The following is a 16,615-nucleotide window of genomic DNA, read 5'->3' on the forward strand; positions in this document are numbered from 1 at the left end:
TTGCATAATCTAGACTTGGGAAGCTCTATATATCTACATAAGTATCTGTTCTCATAAATGTTGGCTAAATTCAGTTAGGACTCACCCCACCAAAATGCAGCACTTTTATTATAGATTTTGATTTTTGTTTCTCACTAAAGCTGATTTCCTCCCTTTCATCCCCTTCCCCACACACATATTGATTAATGTAATCTGTTTACAAAAATTGAAATAGAGTCAATATTTGTGGCCTTGATTTTGACGATACAATTTTTTAGGCTATTAATTTTTTTGTGAGTGTTTCTTTTAAGCTGTGGAAATTCAGAACTATTGGGAATTGATCGTTGTTAACTCAGGAAGTTTGTTCAGACACTGTGCTGAGTGCTTGGGACATAGACTTGAATGATACATTGTTTACTGCTTTCAAGTCTAGTGGAAAAGAGAGGAAAGTTCTGAGATAGGGTTATGATAGAGTTAGATATATTATAATCTGTGTATCTAGAGGTATATTATGTGCATACACTTGTTATCTACTAGAGGTGGTTTCCAGTATGCATTTATTTTTACTTAGAATGGTATTTCCTTCTAATAAATGGTATGTATGTATGTATTTATTTATTTATATTTTTGAGAGAGAGAGAGAGCATGCAAGTGAGTGAGGGGGAGAGAGAGAATCCCACGAGGGGCAGAGTGAGAGGAAGAGAGAATGTGGAGTCAAAAGCGGGCTTGAACTCACCCGATGCAGGACCTTGAACCCACAAACCGTGAGATCATGAACTGAGCCAAAGTCAGATGCTTAACTGACCTAGCCACCCAGGCACCCCTATTTATTTATTCTTTAACATTTAAAAAAATTTTTTTTTAATTTTTTATGTTTATTTATTTTTGAGAGACAGAGCATGAGCAGGGGCGGGGCAGAGAGAGAGGGAGACACAGAATCCAAAGCAGGCTCCAGGCTCTAGGCTCTGAGCTGTCAGCACAAAGTCTGACGCGGGGCGGCTCCAACCCACAAACCATGAGATCAAGACCAGAGCCAAAGTCAGAAGCTTAACTGACTAAGCCACCCAGGTGCCCCTATTTATTTATTTTGAGAGAGAGAGAGAGTTGGGGAGGGACAGAGAGAGAGGAAGAGAGAGAATCCCAAGCAGGCTCTGAGCTGCCAGTGCAGAGCCCCACTCGGGGCTCAATCTCAGGAACGGTGAGAACATGACCTGAGCTGAAATTAAGTGTCAGTCACTTAACCGATTGAACCATCCAGGTGCCCCTAAACTGATATTTCGTTTTATTTATTTATTTTTTTAATTTTTTTTTTTAATGTTTATTTATTTTTGAGACAGAGAGAGACAGAGCATGAACGGGGGAGGGTCAGAGAGAGGGAGACACAGAATCTGAAACAGGCTCCAGGCTCCGAGCTGCCAGCACAGAGCCTGACGCGGGGCTCGAACTCACGGACTGTGAGATCATGACCTGAGCCGAAGTCGGACGCTTAACCGACTGAGCCACCCAGGCGCCCCTGATATTTCGTTTTAGATAATAAATGATTTCTTTCTCCAATAATATTTTCTTACTTTAAAGCCATTTCACATCTATCACTGATTAGGTCATAGTTTATTTTCATTGAAAAAGGATTTTTCAGAACATCCTTATTTGTAACTCGGATTAAATTCTTCCTTTTACAGACAAAAAAGCGGTGCAACAGGTGTTTGTGAATGTCAGTTAATTCATAGGCCGCTTGGCTCCTGCCCTTACTTTTTGTCTATTGATGAAGTTGCTCAGATCACTTTTTAAAATTCTGCCTTTTGTCAAAGGTGTTCAAAATCTCTCTCCTAATTTCTTTCTCACTTTTTTTTTTTCTTTCTAAACAAGATCTCATATCTTTGATCCCTTTGGTACATTATACTTCTAAGACTTTTGTGGGGAGACATTTTTCACTAATAAAGTTTTGTTTTTTTATGATTTGCTTTTAACTTTTTCAAAATTTAACTTTTAGATTTACGTTAATAAAAAATTGCTTAGCTTGGAAAGTTTCTATTTTTTAAAGAATCTAAGTCACTCTTTGAATTGAGACTAACAATATAATTCTGGTGTAATCATACCAATCATTGGAAAAACAACTTAAATGTCTTTAATGAGTACAGTGGGTCCTCTTAGTGAGAGGCGACTCATATTCTTACATTGTCTGTGTAAAATGATAAGGTAGCAAGCAAGTTTCCATAAGACACACAGAATGGTCTCATTATCACACATATACATACAATGAATTTTTTAAGGGGCATAGTTTTCCTGAACTCCTTTGCTATTTTATTCCTACTTAACATTCAATATTTATCAATATTTTTTCATTTTACTGAATTTGCCTATAGTAATGTATAATAGATATAGTTTACTATCTTTTATTATAACTGGTTTTCTCAGTTAATTGAAACTATTTGTATGCCCTTAGGAAGATTTTAAAGTAGGTTCATTGTGATGCTCAGGGGCTTCTTCTATTCTTTTCAAAAGCATGTCTTTTTCCTAGCTGCTGCTACCTTTTAAACTCCCAAAATACTTTGCTCTAGCACCCACATTAGGCCCACCTCCTCATTGAGCCGCTCATTCTAATCTTTTCTTCTTCTCCAACCTCTTCAATTTTCTTTCTCATAAATGAGGGCCTGAACCTACTTAACTAACGTGATAAACCAATTCATAATAATATGTTTGTCCTGGAGCACTAATACGTTATTTGTATCTTTTTAAGGGGACAGTTCAACAGTAATATTTTAATCTAAAGCAGCGATTTTAATGACTGTCCTGTCTGAAAGCGTATTGATCTGGTGGACCTTTTACCATCATATTATCTGATATGTTTGCTGTGTATCTACATGAATACTAACGTACAAAGCTTGCTTGATTTACTTTAGGGTTTGATGTTAAGTTCAACAAAATTTAAATATATTTTGCTTTTTTAGCTCTAAAATATATACTTGAGTTTGTATTTGACTATTACAAGGCAACATTAGCATGAATATTTGTTAAGTATATATCATTGTCTGATGGAGAAAAATAGTTGAAATATTGGTCAGAATATTTTTTAGATTGTAACCAGTATGATCATCTATGTGTGCTTGAGATTTTTTTTTTCTTTTCAAAAACAGCTATAATGGATTTCCAGTTCTTAGAAACAATTTATTTGAGAGACCTGAAGGATTTCTACACACACGAAAGAACAAATTGCCTTCAAAATCAAGTAGTCCTAGTAGCCCTTCTCCCATGTTCAGAAGAACAAAACAGGTAGTTTGACAATTTTGTGCTTTTCATATATTCAAGTATTAGAACAAAATTAATGTGATACTCTTTCTTAATATATTTTACTGCCCCATATATATGAGTAGGTTATCATGCTCCACAAGGCGTCCTGAATTCATAGTAATGTGACTTCAAAACATTAACTAATTTTCCTATCTTAGAATTTTATTTTACACATCTTATAATACACATTCAAGCAGAGGCTTGACTGTATAGTAATTACAGACAGATTTTGTGAGCGAAATATTATAAAAGCATATGACCTGCCCTTATTCAGCATTCAGTTAATAAATAAGAATACTTAAATGTGTATATTTATTAATGAGATCCTTGCATTGTTTTTCTAGGAAATTAAATCAGCCCATAAAATTGCCAAGAAGTATTCTTCCATTCCCCAAATGTGGTCTAGATGTCTACTGCGTCACTGTTACGGACTATGGTTTATTTGTCTGCCAGCTTATGTGAAAGTATGTCATTCAAAAGTCAGGGCCCTGAAAACAGCATATGATGTGCTTAAAAAAATGCAGTCAAAGAAGATGGATCCCCCTGATGAGGTAACAGTTTTTTTCAAATGCATTTTAGGAGCACCTGGGTGGCTCAGTTGGTTAACCATCCAACTGTAGCTCAGGCCGTGATCTCACGGTTGGTGCGTCCGAGTCCTGTAGCAGGTTCTGTGCTGACAGTGCTCTTTCTCTGTCTCTCAAAATAAATAAATAAACTTAAAAAAAGTAATACATGTATTTTAAACATGTTTTTTAACGCATTATTTTAAAAACTTAAAAACGGGAGAAACAATAGCAACTATAAAAAATGAAATAAAAAGCATTACTTTATTTTGGATTTATGTTCATGCGTACTTTGTTTCTGTACACTCTGCGTTTTGTGTTTCAGGTGTGCTACCGCATTCTCATGCAGCTCTGTGGACAGTATGATCAGCCCGTGCTTGCAGTTCGAGTGCTTTTCGAAATGCAGAAAGCTGGTATTGACCCCAATGCCATTACTTATGGTTATTATAATAAGGTAATTACTTTGATTTAGTGGAGAAAAAGTATAACTTTTGTGATTATACACCCTTAATTTGTTGGCAGAAATCATTGATTCAGGCCTTGTTTGGCATTAATTTTGGAGTACTAAAGTATATTTTGTAAACCAAATAAGATTTTTTATTCTATTTTGTGTTGTACAATCGATTTAGATCTTCTTTAGCTTAACTATAAAGCCAATGTACACTCACTTATCAATGTTATTTTACTAATTATTTTATTTTGTTGAATGCATAGGCTGTTCTGGAAAGTACTTGGCCCTCAAGAAGTCGTAGTGGCTATTTTCTTTGGACAAAAGTAAGAAACGTTGTTTTAGGAGTAGCACAGTTCAAAAGAGCTTTAAAGAAACACGCACACTTATCACAAACAACTCTCTCAGGTAATTAAAGGTTCTTAAAGGATGTATATGTTTTACTTTAAAAAAAAAAATTCATTGACTAGTTACACTTTACATTTCTTTAGAAATTTTACATAGTTTCAAAATATTAAATGTTTTCTAGTTTTTATTGCCATTAAGCAAATTCTAATATTAGAGTATTTTCCCCTTTGAAAGACACCAAATTTCACTTTTTTCCTGGAACTGTTAAATTATGAAGCTCTGGTGATCTTGCTTTAGTGTTCAGTAATAATTCACAATAGTTATAGTTGGTATAGTTGTATTTTGCTAATTATGTGGCACATTTCGTGTTCAGTATTAGTGGATTATTAGCTTGAGCGACAACTAATGTGTATTTTTGGTATCTCCCTGAGTAGTAAAATGCTGTCACATTGTGTTCTTAAGCAGATGGCAGTGACCTGGATGCTATTAGTCATGGCAGCATGGATAGTGGTCATGGGACACAAACTGTGGAGCAGGCACCTTTTAATACGGGTTTAATCAAAGTATATGCTACTGATGATAGATCTAGTACAGGTTTGTGTGTGCTTATGTATACATTTATTACAGTACATTTTACAAACTAGATTTGCTCATCTGTCTTTTTTAGATTTTAATTTTCAATGATGTATTTAAGTTAACTGTCACTTTTTAATTTTATATGATAGGCATTTGGTTTGATACTGTGTTTAATAATTACATGCTGTTTTATTCATTCTTTATTTGAATAGAAATAAAAGTTTGAGAGTTTATTCAAGTATTTAGCCGATGATAATCCAATTAACTCTGGATAGCACACAGATATCTTTATCATGTAATTTTTAAGGATAAATTCTTCCTTGTAATTGTGAAAATGTTATTAGAGGTTTTTTAAAGAGAAACTTTATAGCCCTGATCTGAGTTAATAGTACATATCAACATCAACTTCCTGGTTTTAACAGTGTATTATATTTCATGTCAGATAGTATCATTGAGAGAAGCTGGGTAAACAGTACACAGGAACTCTCTGTACTGTATTATTTTGCCAGCTTCTTGTGACTCTTATACTATAGTAAAATAAAAAGGCATTATAAAAAACTTTTCAAATATATATAAAGCTTGTAGTCTTCTAGCACTGAAGATGCCATTAATTTCATTAAAATATCAGATTTGTACACAATCTTCCTCTAAGAATTAAAACTGACACACTGAAATTTGTTGAATAATTCTGTTCTTTTCATTAGGACATTTAAAAAAGATACATGACTTTTGTGCATAGTGTAAGAGCCACCTCTTAACAGACAGAAATTTTAAATTAAAAATCTAAGCATTAATAACAAAATATGAAGGCTTCTTTCTCTACATATGGTAACATTATTTTGGTCTGTCTCCTTTTATGCCTACTTTTTGTGTTGCAGTGTAATTTTCATAGTTGTTCTTACTTGGCTGGTTTTATATTTTGATCATGCAATATGAATTAATCCGGGTTATAGTAGTCATCTTCAGGCATTCTCTCTTAAAAATGAAGAAATCAATTTTATTTTTTAGTTTTATTTTTATTTCAGTAATTTCTACACCCCACGTGGGGCTCGAACTCACAACCCTAAGGTCAAGAGTCGCACCTTCTTCTGACTGAGCCGACCAGAGGCCCCTCTATCTTTTGTTTTTAAGTGTGGCTTTTGAAAAGTTTATTTTAAAGCATTGCAGAATCTAACAAAAGCATGAATTTCCATCATGATCATCTCCATATTTTTAAATTTGTATTTTCTGTACAAATGGAGCCAAAAGTTTGATTAGAAAAAATACAAACTCAAAATTATAATTTTAAAGTAAATACCTAGTGATACTTAATACAGTTTCTTTACACAGTTCTTTATAGGTTTATAAAACCGTTCAATATATAGCCTCTCTCATATAGTCATAACTGCTTTGTGTGTTATAAATCTGGAGACTTGAAATCCAAACCAAAAGGTTGAGTGGTTTGCTTAAAATCGTGTCTCCTAAGATGGAGAAATAGGATTTAAAACCTTGTATTTTGATGCTATTCTAGTGAAAACAATTTGCTGAAAATTACAGAGGACTTCTTGAACAGCAATGTATTAGAAGTTTTCTTCTATCAGTGCAGGGTTTGCTTAACAGTGACACATTTTTTTCTCATTCCCATGTATCTGTACTCAAGTGCAGTTCAGTAATTATTCCGTTGAACTTGCAGAAAAATAATTACCTATCAATAAAGTTAAATAAACCCAAACCTAAATGATTTTTGGGTAGAATCATTTATACATTTGGCTTCAGTGATCTGCGTGTGAATGTTCTGTCAGGAATTCCCTGCAGATTTTTCTTCTCCATTGCTTAGCTGGAACTTAGACTTTAACCTGGAAAGGTCATGGGCTTAAAGAACATCTGGTTAGTCTGTACCTTTAGGATCCCAGACAGTAGTGTGAATGTACATAGTCTCTTTTGACTGCGGTGTGGAGCCAGAAATGTTACTTTGCGATCATACCTCTCTTGCATTAGTAGAGATGGAGGAGGGGGGCTGACAAAATAATGCTTTCAATTGTAAGTTATCCAGAAAATTTCTCATCAGGAAGTCTAAACACTAGTGTGTTGCTCCTAAATCCAGTTGTTCTCACTAAAGAAGCTTATGATGAACAGCAGAGGGTTTTTGTTTCTTTTTTTTTTTTCTCTTTTTCCTAGGTGGCCAGTCTGATCTTGGGTATAATTCATTATCTAAGGATGAAGTTAGAAGAGGGGATATATCTACTGAAGAAATTCAAGAAGAAAAAGATAAGAAAGGGAGTGATTCTAGTTCCCGTAGGTATTATTTAAGTTGATATTGTATAAATTTGTGCACGTCTATTAACGGAAAACACAAGTGGCTTCAAGTATAAAAGTACTGATTTTATTTTCCAAGTTCCCATTATAACTCCTCTTTCCTCACATTACAGGCTCTCTTCACCACCTAATGTTCCAACACACAAATACTTTATGTGTAAAGTGTCTCGTCTCAGTGGCACAACACTCTCCAATCAAATTCTCTTCTCATAGTACAAATATACTACAAACAGTGGCTCTTTTCTAAGGTTTAACAATATTTTTATGTAATGCTTTGTTAATGGTCTGTGACTTCTATTTTTCCCCTTTGGCCACCTCCATCAAAAGCAGTGTTTCACAACCAAAAAGAAATACAAAATGTGTGGACCTCACACATGACCAGTACTTAGTAATTTGATACACGTCTTGAGGCCTCAAATAACTGCAATCATCTACTTGTGATTGACAAATAGATGTAGAGGTGTTTGGTATTTTCTAATCACCTATTTTAAGATAGAAATATTTAGGGGGTGCCTGGGTGGCTTAGTCGGTCGGGCGTCTGACTTTGGCTCATGTCATGATCTCACAGTTCGTGAGTTCGAGCCCCGCGTCGGGCTCTGTGCTGACAGCTCAGAGCCTGCAACCTGTTTCAGATTCTGTGTCTCCCTCTCTCTGCTCCTTCCCCACTTGTGCTCTGTCTCTGTCTCTCTCAAAAATAAATAAATATTTAAAAAAAAATTTTTTTAAGATAGAAATATTTAGAACTGAAAGCTTCTTCTCTTTATACCTTCTATGAAGTACATAGCTTTTATCTTAATGATTCATTTTAATCTTACAGTATCAGAGAGCGAGAGTGCAAAAGGAAGTGCTGATTGTCTTCCTGAGCTTAATTATCAAAGTTCTTCCAGTATAGTTCGCCCCAGTGGCACCGGTAACAGTGGTGCTGATAAAATATCAGAAGAAGGCGCTGCTGGTAAGTTGAACAGTACACATCTTTTGAGTTTGGAATGATGGACTTTCTGGAAGGGGGAAGTGGGAGCAAGTGAGATGATCCATCTGAGGGTACCTTACACTTACCAGTTTTTAAATGAAGCATATAGTTCTTTTTGTTGTTGTTGTTTTAAGTTTATTTATTTATTTTGAGAGTGAGAAAGTGAGCACGAGTGGGAAAGGGGCAGAAAGGGAGAGAGAGGATCCCAACACGCTCCGAGCTGTCAGTGCAGAACCTGACATGAGGCTTGATCCCACAAACCATGAGATCATGACCTGAACCGAAATTGGGAGTCAGACACTTAATTGAGCCATCCAGGAGCCCCTGAAGCCTATAGTTCTTTAATCGTCATTATTGTCCCTGTTTTCTCAGAAGCAAGAGGATAGTCTTCCAGTTAGGTTAGATAATAATACCTAATATTTTTTTTTCTTTTCGGAGTGCTTTTTGCATATTATTTTGTATTTGTTAATAGAACAATGCTTAGATTAAGGAGAGAGGATATAAGCGCTCTTTTATAGATGAGAAGACTAAGGCATATTCTGACAGTTGACAGGTCATATAAGTTATCACCTAATTAATGGAAAAGAGTGTTTAGGATTTGGGATAATATTTGGTCTCACAAGTTTTCATCAAATCATTTTTGGGGGAGGGGCGCCTGGGTGGCTCAGTCGGTTAAGCGTCCCACTTCAGCTCAGGTCATGATCTCACAGTCCGTGAGTTCGAGCCCTGCATTGGGCTCAGTGCTGACAGCTCGGAGCCTGGAGCCTACTTCAGATTCTGTGTCTCCCTGCCCCTGTCTGCCCCTCCCCTGCTTGTGCTCTGTCTCTCTCTGTCTCTCAATCATAAATAGTTGTTAAAAATTTTTTTAAAAAAACAAAACATGTACTGTCTCTCAACAGAAAAAGTTTGCAGCGCCCCCTGCTCTAGCTATCAAAAAAAAAAGTTAAATGATCTATAGCCATCTTACTTTGCATTTCTTTATTAGATAATTGTTAAAACTAAAATGTTAACATTTGTTTCATTGGCGTTGTGGAATTGCCTCACCACCATTTAGTCCCTCCTAGTCATTGTCTAATTATAACTCTTAATACCTTGCCTTTGGTAGTCTTTGCTCTGTAGTTCTTCCATTACTATCTATTCATGCTTTCCTTTTTCCTAAGATCTGCTTTTATGACCTTGCTGTTTTAATATGATTATAAACCATCCTTTGATCCTGACATTTTGTCAAAGTAATCAGCAGCTGACTCATCGTCTGACTTTTGTCTTTGCTGAACAAGTCAGGTTTTAAAAGCCTATGATAGGACCACCAGCCACATCTATCCCCTTTTATCGGGAAAGCAAAAACTTTTCCAGAAACCCTCAAAGACTACTGCTTTAACATTACTGGCCAGAATTATGTCACAGAACTGCCTGGTCCAAGGAAGTTACGTAGTTTGTGGCTCTGTGTCAGAGGCATGAAGCATCCAGCGTAGTCTGGTGGACCTTAGCATTTATATGAACCAAGGATTGGACTGATTTAACTGTAAGTAGCCAGATAGTATTTTAGGCCTTGCAGGTCACACACAGTTCTGTCACCTAATCTTCTTTGTGGGTGTGTGATTTTTACAACCTTTTAAAAATCTAAAAACCAGGGGTGCCTGCGTGACTGAGTTTGTTAAGCATTCCACTCTTGATATCAACTCAGGTCATGATCTCATAGAGATGGGATTGAGTTGCCGGCCGGACTCTACGCTGAGCTTGGATCCTGCTTGGGATTATCTCTTTCCCTCTCTCTCTGCCCTTCCCCCATGTGTTCTCTCTCTCTCTCTCTCTCTCTCTCTCTCGCGCGCGCGCACGCGCGCGCTCTCGTTCTCTCTTTCTCTCTTAAAAATAAATAAACTTAAGAAAAATGAAAAAACCAGGGGTGCCTGTGCAAAAACAGTCAACAGACCAGATTTGGGTCAGAAGCATAGTTTGCCCTCCCCTGGTATAATTTGATAACCAGCTTTATTTGCCTTCAGGCTGTAGCATGGTTTTGACTTTGCAAGGGAACCCTTACACAGCTATTTAAATGCAATCCCAGAGTACTGTCTTTGGGTTGTAAAATTCCTTCAGGTCCAGGTGCCTGGGTAGCTCAGTCGGTTAGGCCTTCAACTAAGGTCACAGTCTTGCGGTTTGTGAGTTTGAGCCCCGCGTCAGGCTCTGTGCTGACAGCTCAGAGCCTGGAGCCTGATTCAGATTCTGTATCTCCCTCTCTCTCTGCCCCTCTCCTGCTCGTGCTCTGTCTCTCTCTGTCTCTCAATAATAAATAAACGTTAAAAAAAAATTCCTCCAGGTCTTTGATAATATATAATCTGTCAAGCAGGAGATTTCTCAGAATATTAAAAGAAAGCATATTTTTTATTTTTTATGTCCTTAATCGTAAGGTGATATAGAAGCAAAGAATAAATTTTACCTTTCTGTTACGCTGTTTTCCCTGTTAATGATATATGCTTATTATATTATTACTTGTTATATTATTACCTTTATCTCCTATCCTGTTAAATGAATGCATCACATGGCAAGAAAAAGGCACATTTTTAATAATTGCCTGGTGATAGCACACTAATTCTGTTGGATAAACATATAAAAAGAATAGTTAACAATACCATACCTAGGCTACCACTTTAGAGAAGACTCCCACGTAATTAGAACAATTAAGGTGATCAGAAATCTAAATGTCTGCTTTCAGCCTTGGTATCTAAGTAATTTGGCAAAAAGCAGTGAAAAGTGTTTCTGAGTAGAAAGTAGCCATTCACATTTGACTGTTATAAACTTGCAAACCATATGTAAAACAAAGGTAAAATTATTTAGCCATATCTATAGTCCTAGGATTTAGAGCTTTTTTTTAAAATAATTTTTCTATATGGGGTAAAACTAACGTAGCTGCCTTTTATTTGGTTTGGTTTAGCATTTTTTGTTTTGTTTTTCATTTTTACAGGCAGAAGTCTTAGAATCTCAAGGTCATCTAGTACAACCACGATTGCATAACTGTTGCTTAATCAACTTAGTAGAATTAATATAAATTTATTATTAAATATAAGAAAGGTACATTTACAATTTTTTTTTTGAGTGCGCACAATGTTACAATAGTTTCAGGTGTACAACAGAGCGATTTAGCATCTCTAGACGTATGGTGTGCTCCCCACAGTGGAGCTACCGTGTATCACCATACGACACGATTACACTATCACTGGACGTATGCCCTATGCTGTGCCTTTTATTCCCATGACTTCTTTCTTCCATGGTTGAAAGCCTGTATCTCCCACTCCAAGAAAGGTAAATATTAATCTTAATTTATCAGTTTTAAAAAGCAGTACACGCTGGGGGCCTGGGTGGCTCCATCAGTTGAGCATCGGCCTTGGGCTCAGGTCATGATCTCATAGTTTGTGAGTTCAGGCCCCACGTCAGGCTTTGTGCTGACAGCTCAGAGCCTGGTGCCTGCTTCAGATTCTTTGTCTCCCTCTCTCTCTACCCCTCCCTCACTTGCACTCTATTTCTGTCTCTCAAATATGAATAAACGTTAAAAAAAATTTAGGGGTGCCTGGGTGGCTCAGTCGATTGGACATCCAACTTCGGCTCAGTTCATGATCTCACCACTCGTGAATTTGAGCCCCACATCGGGCTCTGTGCTGACAGCTCAGAGCCTGGAGCCTGCTTCGGATTCTGTGTCTCCCCCTCTCTCTGCCCCTCTCCTGCTCATGCTCTGTCTCTTTCTCTCAAATATAAATGTTAAAAAAGATTTTTTTTTATTTAAATAAAAATAATTTTAAAAAGCAGTACATGTTAATGTCTCAGAGCATACCTTTCATAGTCAGTCATGTCTGGACTTGAAATCCCACTTCTTTCACTTAAGGGCTGGGTAACTTTGGGCTAGATAATTAATCTCTCTGAGTGTCAGTTTCTTCTCAACCCGTAAGGATGTTGGAATGATTGTAGTAAGTAATGCGAGGGAAGTGCCTAGTTATGGTGTCTGTCAACTAAGACGGTACTCAGAGGAAATAATTCAGTGAGTACTTGCTATTATCACTTTCATTACTTAGTATTTTCAAAATGTAAGACACCTTACATTTGCACATGACATTTTTCGTGGCTAAAAACACTTGACTTGTTTTTCAGAAAGCACATCTGAGCTGCTCTTAATGTCACCCTTTGAGGGTCCAAATGAAACAGGAAAGAGTCCAAGTAGATGCTTCAGGAAAAGACATAAAAGTGACAACGAAGCTGATTTGCAGCAGCGACTCTCCTGGGGAAGCAGAGAGCGCAGTCTTAGCGGAGGAGTACTGGTGGGACTTGTGCTCAGTAGAGTGAACCAGGAAGCAAATCCTGGAGACATGGCCGAAAAACTAGGAGCTGACGCAAAAATACTTTCAAATGTGATCTCAAAAAGCACAAGACCAACTAGTCTTGATATTGGAAAGCCACCTTTGAGATCAAAAAGAGACAGTCTAGAAAAGGAATCTAGTGATGACGATACACCTTTCGATGGTTCCGATTGTTTGGCAGATAAAGTGGATTCTCCCGTTATTTTTGATTTGGAGGACTTAGACGGCGAAACAGATGGGTCAAAAGTGGGATATGTTGCTTCACAAAACCCCAAGAGGACTCAGCGTCTCAGCAGCAGCTTTTCAGTAAAACCCTCTGAGAAAACGGATGTCGCCACGGGATTTGATCCCCTCTCCCTTTTGGTGGCTGAGACTGAACAGCAGCAAAAAGGGGAGGAGGAGGAGGATGACGATGACAGCAAAAGCGTTTCAACACCATCCGCTAGGCGTGATTTGGCTGAAGAAATTGTGATGTATATGAATAACATGAGCAGTCCGTTGACGAGCCGCACGCCAAGCATTGATTTACAACGGGCATGTGACGATAAATCAACTGGTAAGAAAAGTCCAACACTGGTCAAGGCGTGCAGAAGATCCAGCTTGCCTCCTCATTCTCCTAGGCCGATGAGACTTACCAAATCTAAAAGTTACACGAAAACGGAGGAGAGACCAAGGGACAGACTCTGGTCTTCTCCGGCCTTCTCACCTACTTGCCCATTTAGGGAAGACTCTCAAGATGCATTAACCCATTCGTCACCTTCATTTAATTTAGATACACTGCTAGTACCTAAACTAGACGTTCTGAGGAACAGTATGTTTACTGCTGGGAAAGGAGTTGCAGAGAAAGCCAGCAAATGGTATTCAAGATTCACCATGTATACCACCTCATCTAAGGTAAGTTCTGTTTGTGTTTTCTACTTTTCCTTTTACCCTCCTCCACCACCAAAAGCCCCTTCCTTGCAAAGATGTCCGTTTTCACCATTCTCCTTAAACACAACTTGACCAAAAAGGAATCTTGGGATGCGTAAGGTTTGTAAATATCAGAACCTGAACTTGAATAATAACTTCGAAAGAAAATTCACTAACCAAGGGTTATGTTTTTAGTTCACTTTCGAACGAAAATGATTGTAGCTGGAGTAAAAATTAGTGTTATATGAAAATGCCTACTGAACTTCATTATTTCCTTCAAAATGGGGATTTTTTTTTTTCAGGTACTGTCTAGCATGCCTTCAAAATTATCAGCCGACATAGGATTTTTCCTCCTAGTTAGGATGCAGTAGCTTGTGATGGACCCACTACATATCTCTCGAGAGCAAAAAGCTAAAGGAAATATAAAGTATCTGTTTAAAGTCATCAGACATTTGCTAAAGCAACTAGAAAGTACTGGGGCAAGATCGTAGCAAGAAGAGAATAGCAGAGAGGAGCCGGACACACTACAGCTACGTTTCCCCTGAGGGCATTTGTTGAATCTGAGCTCAGAACTGGGAGTTGCAAATCCCTTATCAGAGGACTGAGGAGAGGTGAGGGGCCACAGAGCTTTGGGGATCTCGTAAAACTGGGAAGACAAAATTAGAGGCTTGAGGGTCCTCAAATAGCACCAATTTTTTTCCTTCAAGATATGTTCCAAATACTGATAGTGCATGAGACAAGAGGCTAAAAAGGTAAGCCGAAAGTCTCTGACGAAAAAGAGTTTTCAGCAGTTTCACGGTGTCGGGAATACAGTTGCAAAGAGTTCCTAAGTTCTTAGGGGGCGGGAGTGGAGGCAGGGAGCTTCGATAAGCACACGGAGCCCTTAGTCAGAAGTCCTACAGAGCCATGCTGTTGGCAAACCAGAGGTGGACTACACCTGACCAGAATGGCACCCCGGGCTTGTCTCAGCTCAGCCTGTGATTAGATGAAGATAATCAGCCTTATCTAACACATGAAAGAGTGTGCCCTTTCTAGAGGAAAAGAATATCATTAGAGTCCTCGTGATTTTTTACATATAATTTTTTATATTCTATCATTTAATGAAAAATCGCTATACCAAGAGATGGGACCGTAACTAAAAAACAAAAGAAAAACAGGGAGTGGGAAGAGACCTTCAGGTGGTCCAAATAGTTAACTTAGCAGGAGACTTTTGAAATACTTTTAGTATGTTCAAAAAATTGAGGAAAAAGTGAAAAACAGCTGCAAAGGTAGAAAGTTTCACTGGATAATTATCCATTAAAAAGAATCAAGTATAAATTCTAGAACTGAAAAAGATTTGAAATTAAGATTGCAGTAGTTCAGTAGTTGGATTTAACAGCAGACAAAGCACAGAAAAAGAAAGTAGTAAACTAGATGGAAACTCAGTAAAAAATATCCACTCTGAAGCACAGACGGGAAAACAAATGGAAAATACAAAAACAGAGGTGGGATTTAGTGACAATGCCTAACACTGATGTAACTGAGTTCCAAAAGAAGAAAGAATGAGATAGAAGGAACATTTAAAAAGCGAATTGCCAAAGATTTTCCCGAAGTGACTAAAGATGGCAACTCACATATTTAGAAGATCTACAAATGTCAAGCAGAATAAATGCAAAGAAAACCATACTTAGGCATCTCCTGTTAAAATAGATGGAAATGGAATACAAAGAGGAAATCATAGAAGGAGCCAGGGACAAGAGCTGTCTTACCTTCAAATGGAACAACAGTAAGAAACCGACACTTGTCTTCTGAACAGAAACTTTGATGTCCGGAGATCCTGGAAAGACCCTTTTAGAGCGCTGAGAGAAAACTGTCACCCTGTTTTCCTACACCCAGCAAATATCATCTCTAAAAATTAGGGTGAGAGTCCCAGTTCCACTGTGGTAATTTAAGGCCACCAAAGCCCATCCCTCCCCCTGAATGTAACTAAAATCTCCAGACAAAACACAAAAAACAACTAAGAATTCTGAAAAAGCAGGCAGGTTGTGGGGAGGGACCCAGACAGAGGTGAATTCCCCATTTTCTTTTCTCCTGCATCTTCACCCCAAGAGCAGGTCCAGTCACTGTGTGGCATGACAGCCCTGGCAGCTGAGACTTCAAGAGAAACCCCACAGTTCCTGGGCAGAGGAACCAGAGAAGGGGGGCAGCTGTGAGCTGGAGAGTTTGAGGGGAATCTGAGAGAAGGGGATTCCCAGATTCTGTGAATGCCCCAAACAAGAGTCCCTTGAGCGACACGTGCACGGGATAAATGCAAACCAGCAGAGACGAAGCTTAGAGGACTAAACTAAGAATTGTCACTGCCTATAAAAATTGAAACACAAATTATAATCAGAACATAACCTTATTGCCAGCCTGCTGTAGCAAAAGCATGTGTTCTCCAAGAGATTATAACAGTACCCAGACTCCAAAACATAACGTTCATGGTGTCCAAAATAAAATCCAGAATTGCTTGATAGGTAAAGAACCAGGAAAATGTGACCCAATTCTCAAGGGAAAGACAACCCTGAGATGACCCAGATGTTGAAATTATCCAACTGAAACTCTAAAGTAGGTATTATAACGAGGTTTCCTGAGGTTAAAGAAAAACACATTTGGATAAATGAAAAGGAATTCTCAGCAAGAAATAGAAACTATTTTTGAAAAACACAATGTATAACTAAAAAAAAAAAGTCTGAAATAAACTCATTGGATGGGCTCAGCAGAATGGAGAGGGTAGAGGAAAGAGCCTCAGAGACTTGTGGGACAATATCAAAAGATCTAACATATAATTGGAGTTCCAGAAATATTAGAGAAAATGATTGTGGTAGAAAAGATATCTGAAGAAATAAATAATGGCTCAAACTTCCCAAACTTGGTA

General features: G+C 37.7%; 1 protein-coding gene across 1 annotated transcript in view; it reads left to right on the top strand.

The window, feature by feature from the left end:
• The window catches only part of DENND4A (DENN domain containing 4A), a 132,051-nt gene that overhangs the window by 88,293 nt on the left and 27,143 nt on the right, over positions 1 to 16,615 (top strand). The window contains exons 16-23 of the mRNA XM_053888937.1: positions 3,114 to 3,249; positions 3,612 to 3,818; positions 4,156 to 4,284; positions 4,545 to 4,686; positions 5,092 to 5,220; positions 7,360 to 7,476; positions 8,315 to 8,449; positions 12,605 to 13,704. Of these exons, the coding sequence (XP_053744912.1) occupies positions 3,114 to 3,249; positions 3,612 to 3,818; positions 4,156 to 4,284; positions 4,545 to 4,686; positions 5,092 to 5,220; positions 7,360 to 7,476; positions 8,315 to 8,449; positions 12,605 to 13,704 (2,095 nt within the window). The remainder of the gene's footprint in view (positions 1 to 3,113; positions 3,250 to 3,611; positions 3,819 to 4,155; positions 4,285 to 4,544; positions 4,687 to 5,091; positions 5,221 to 7,359; positions 7,477 to 8,314; positions 8,450 to 12,604; positions 13,705 to 16,615) is intronic.

The sequence above is a fragment of the Panthera pardus genome, unplaced genomic scaffold (assembly GCF_024362965.1).
Source record: "Panthera pardus isolate Hobbes unplaced genomic scaffold, ASM2436296v1 HiC_scaffold_24, whole genome shotgun sequence".
In the NCBI taxonomy this organism is placed as follows: Eukaryota; Metazoa; Chordata; class Mammalia; order Carnivora; family Felidae; genus Panthera; species Panthera pardus.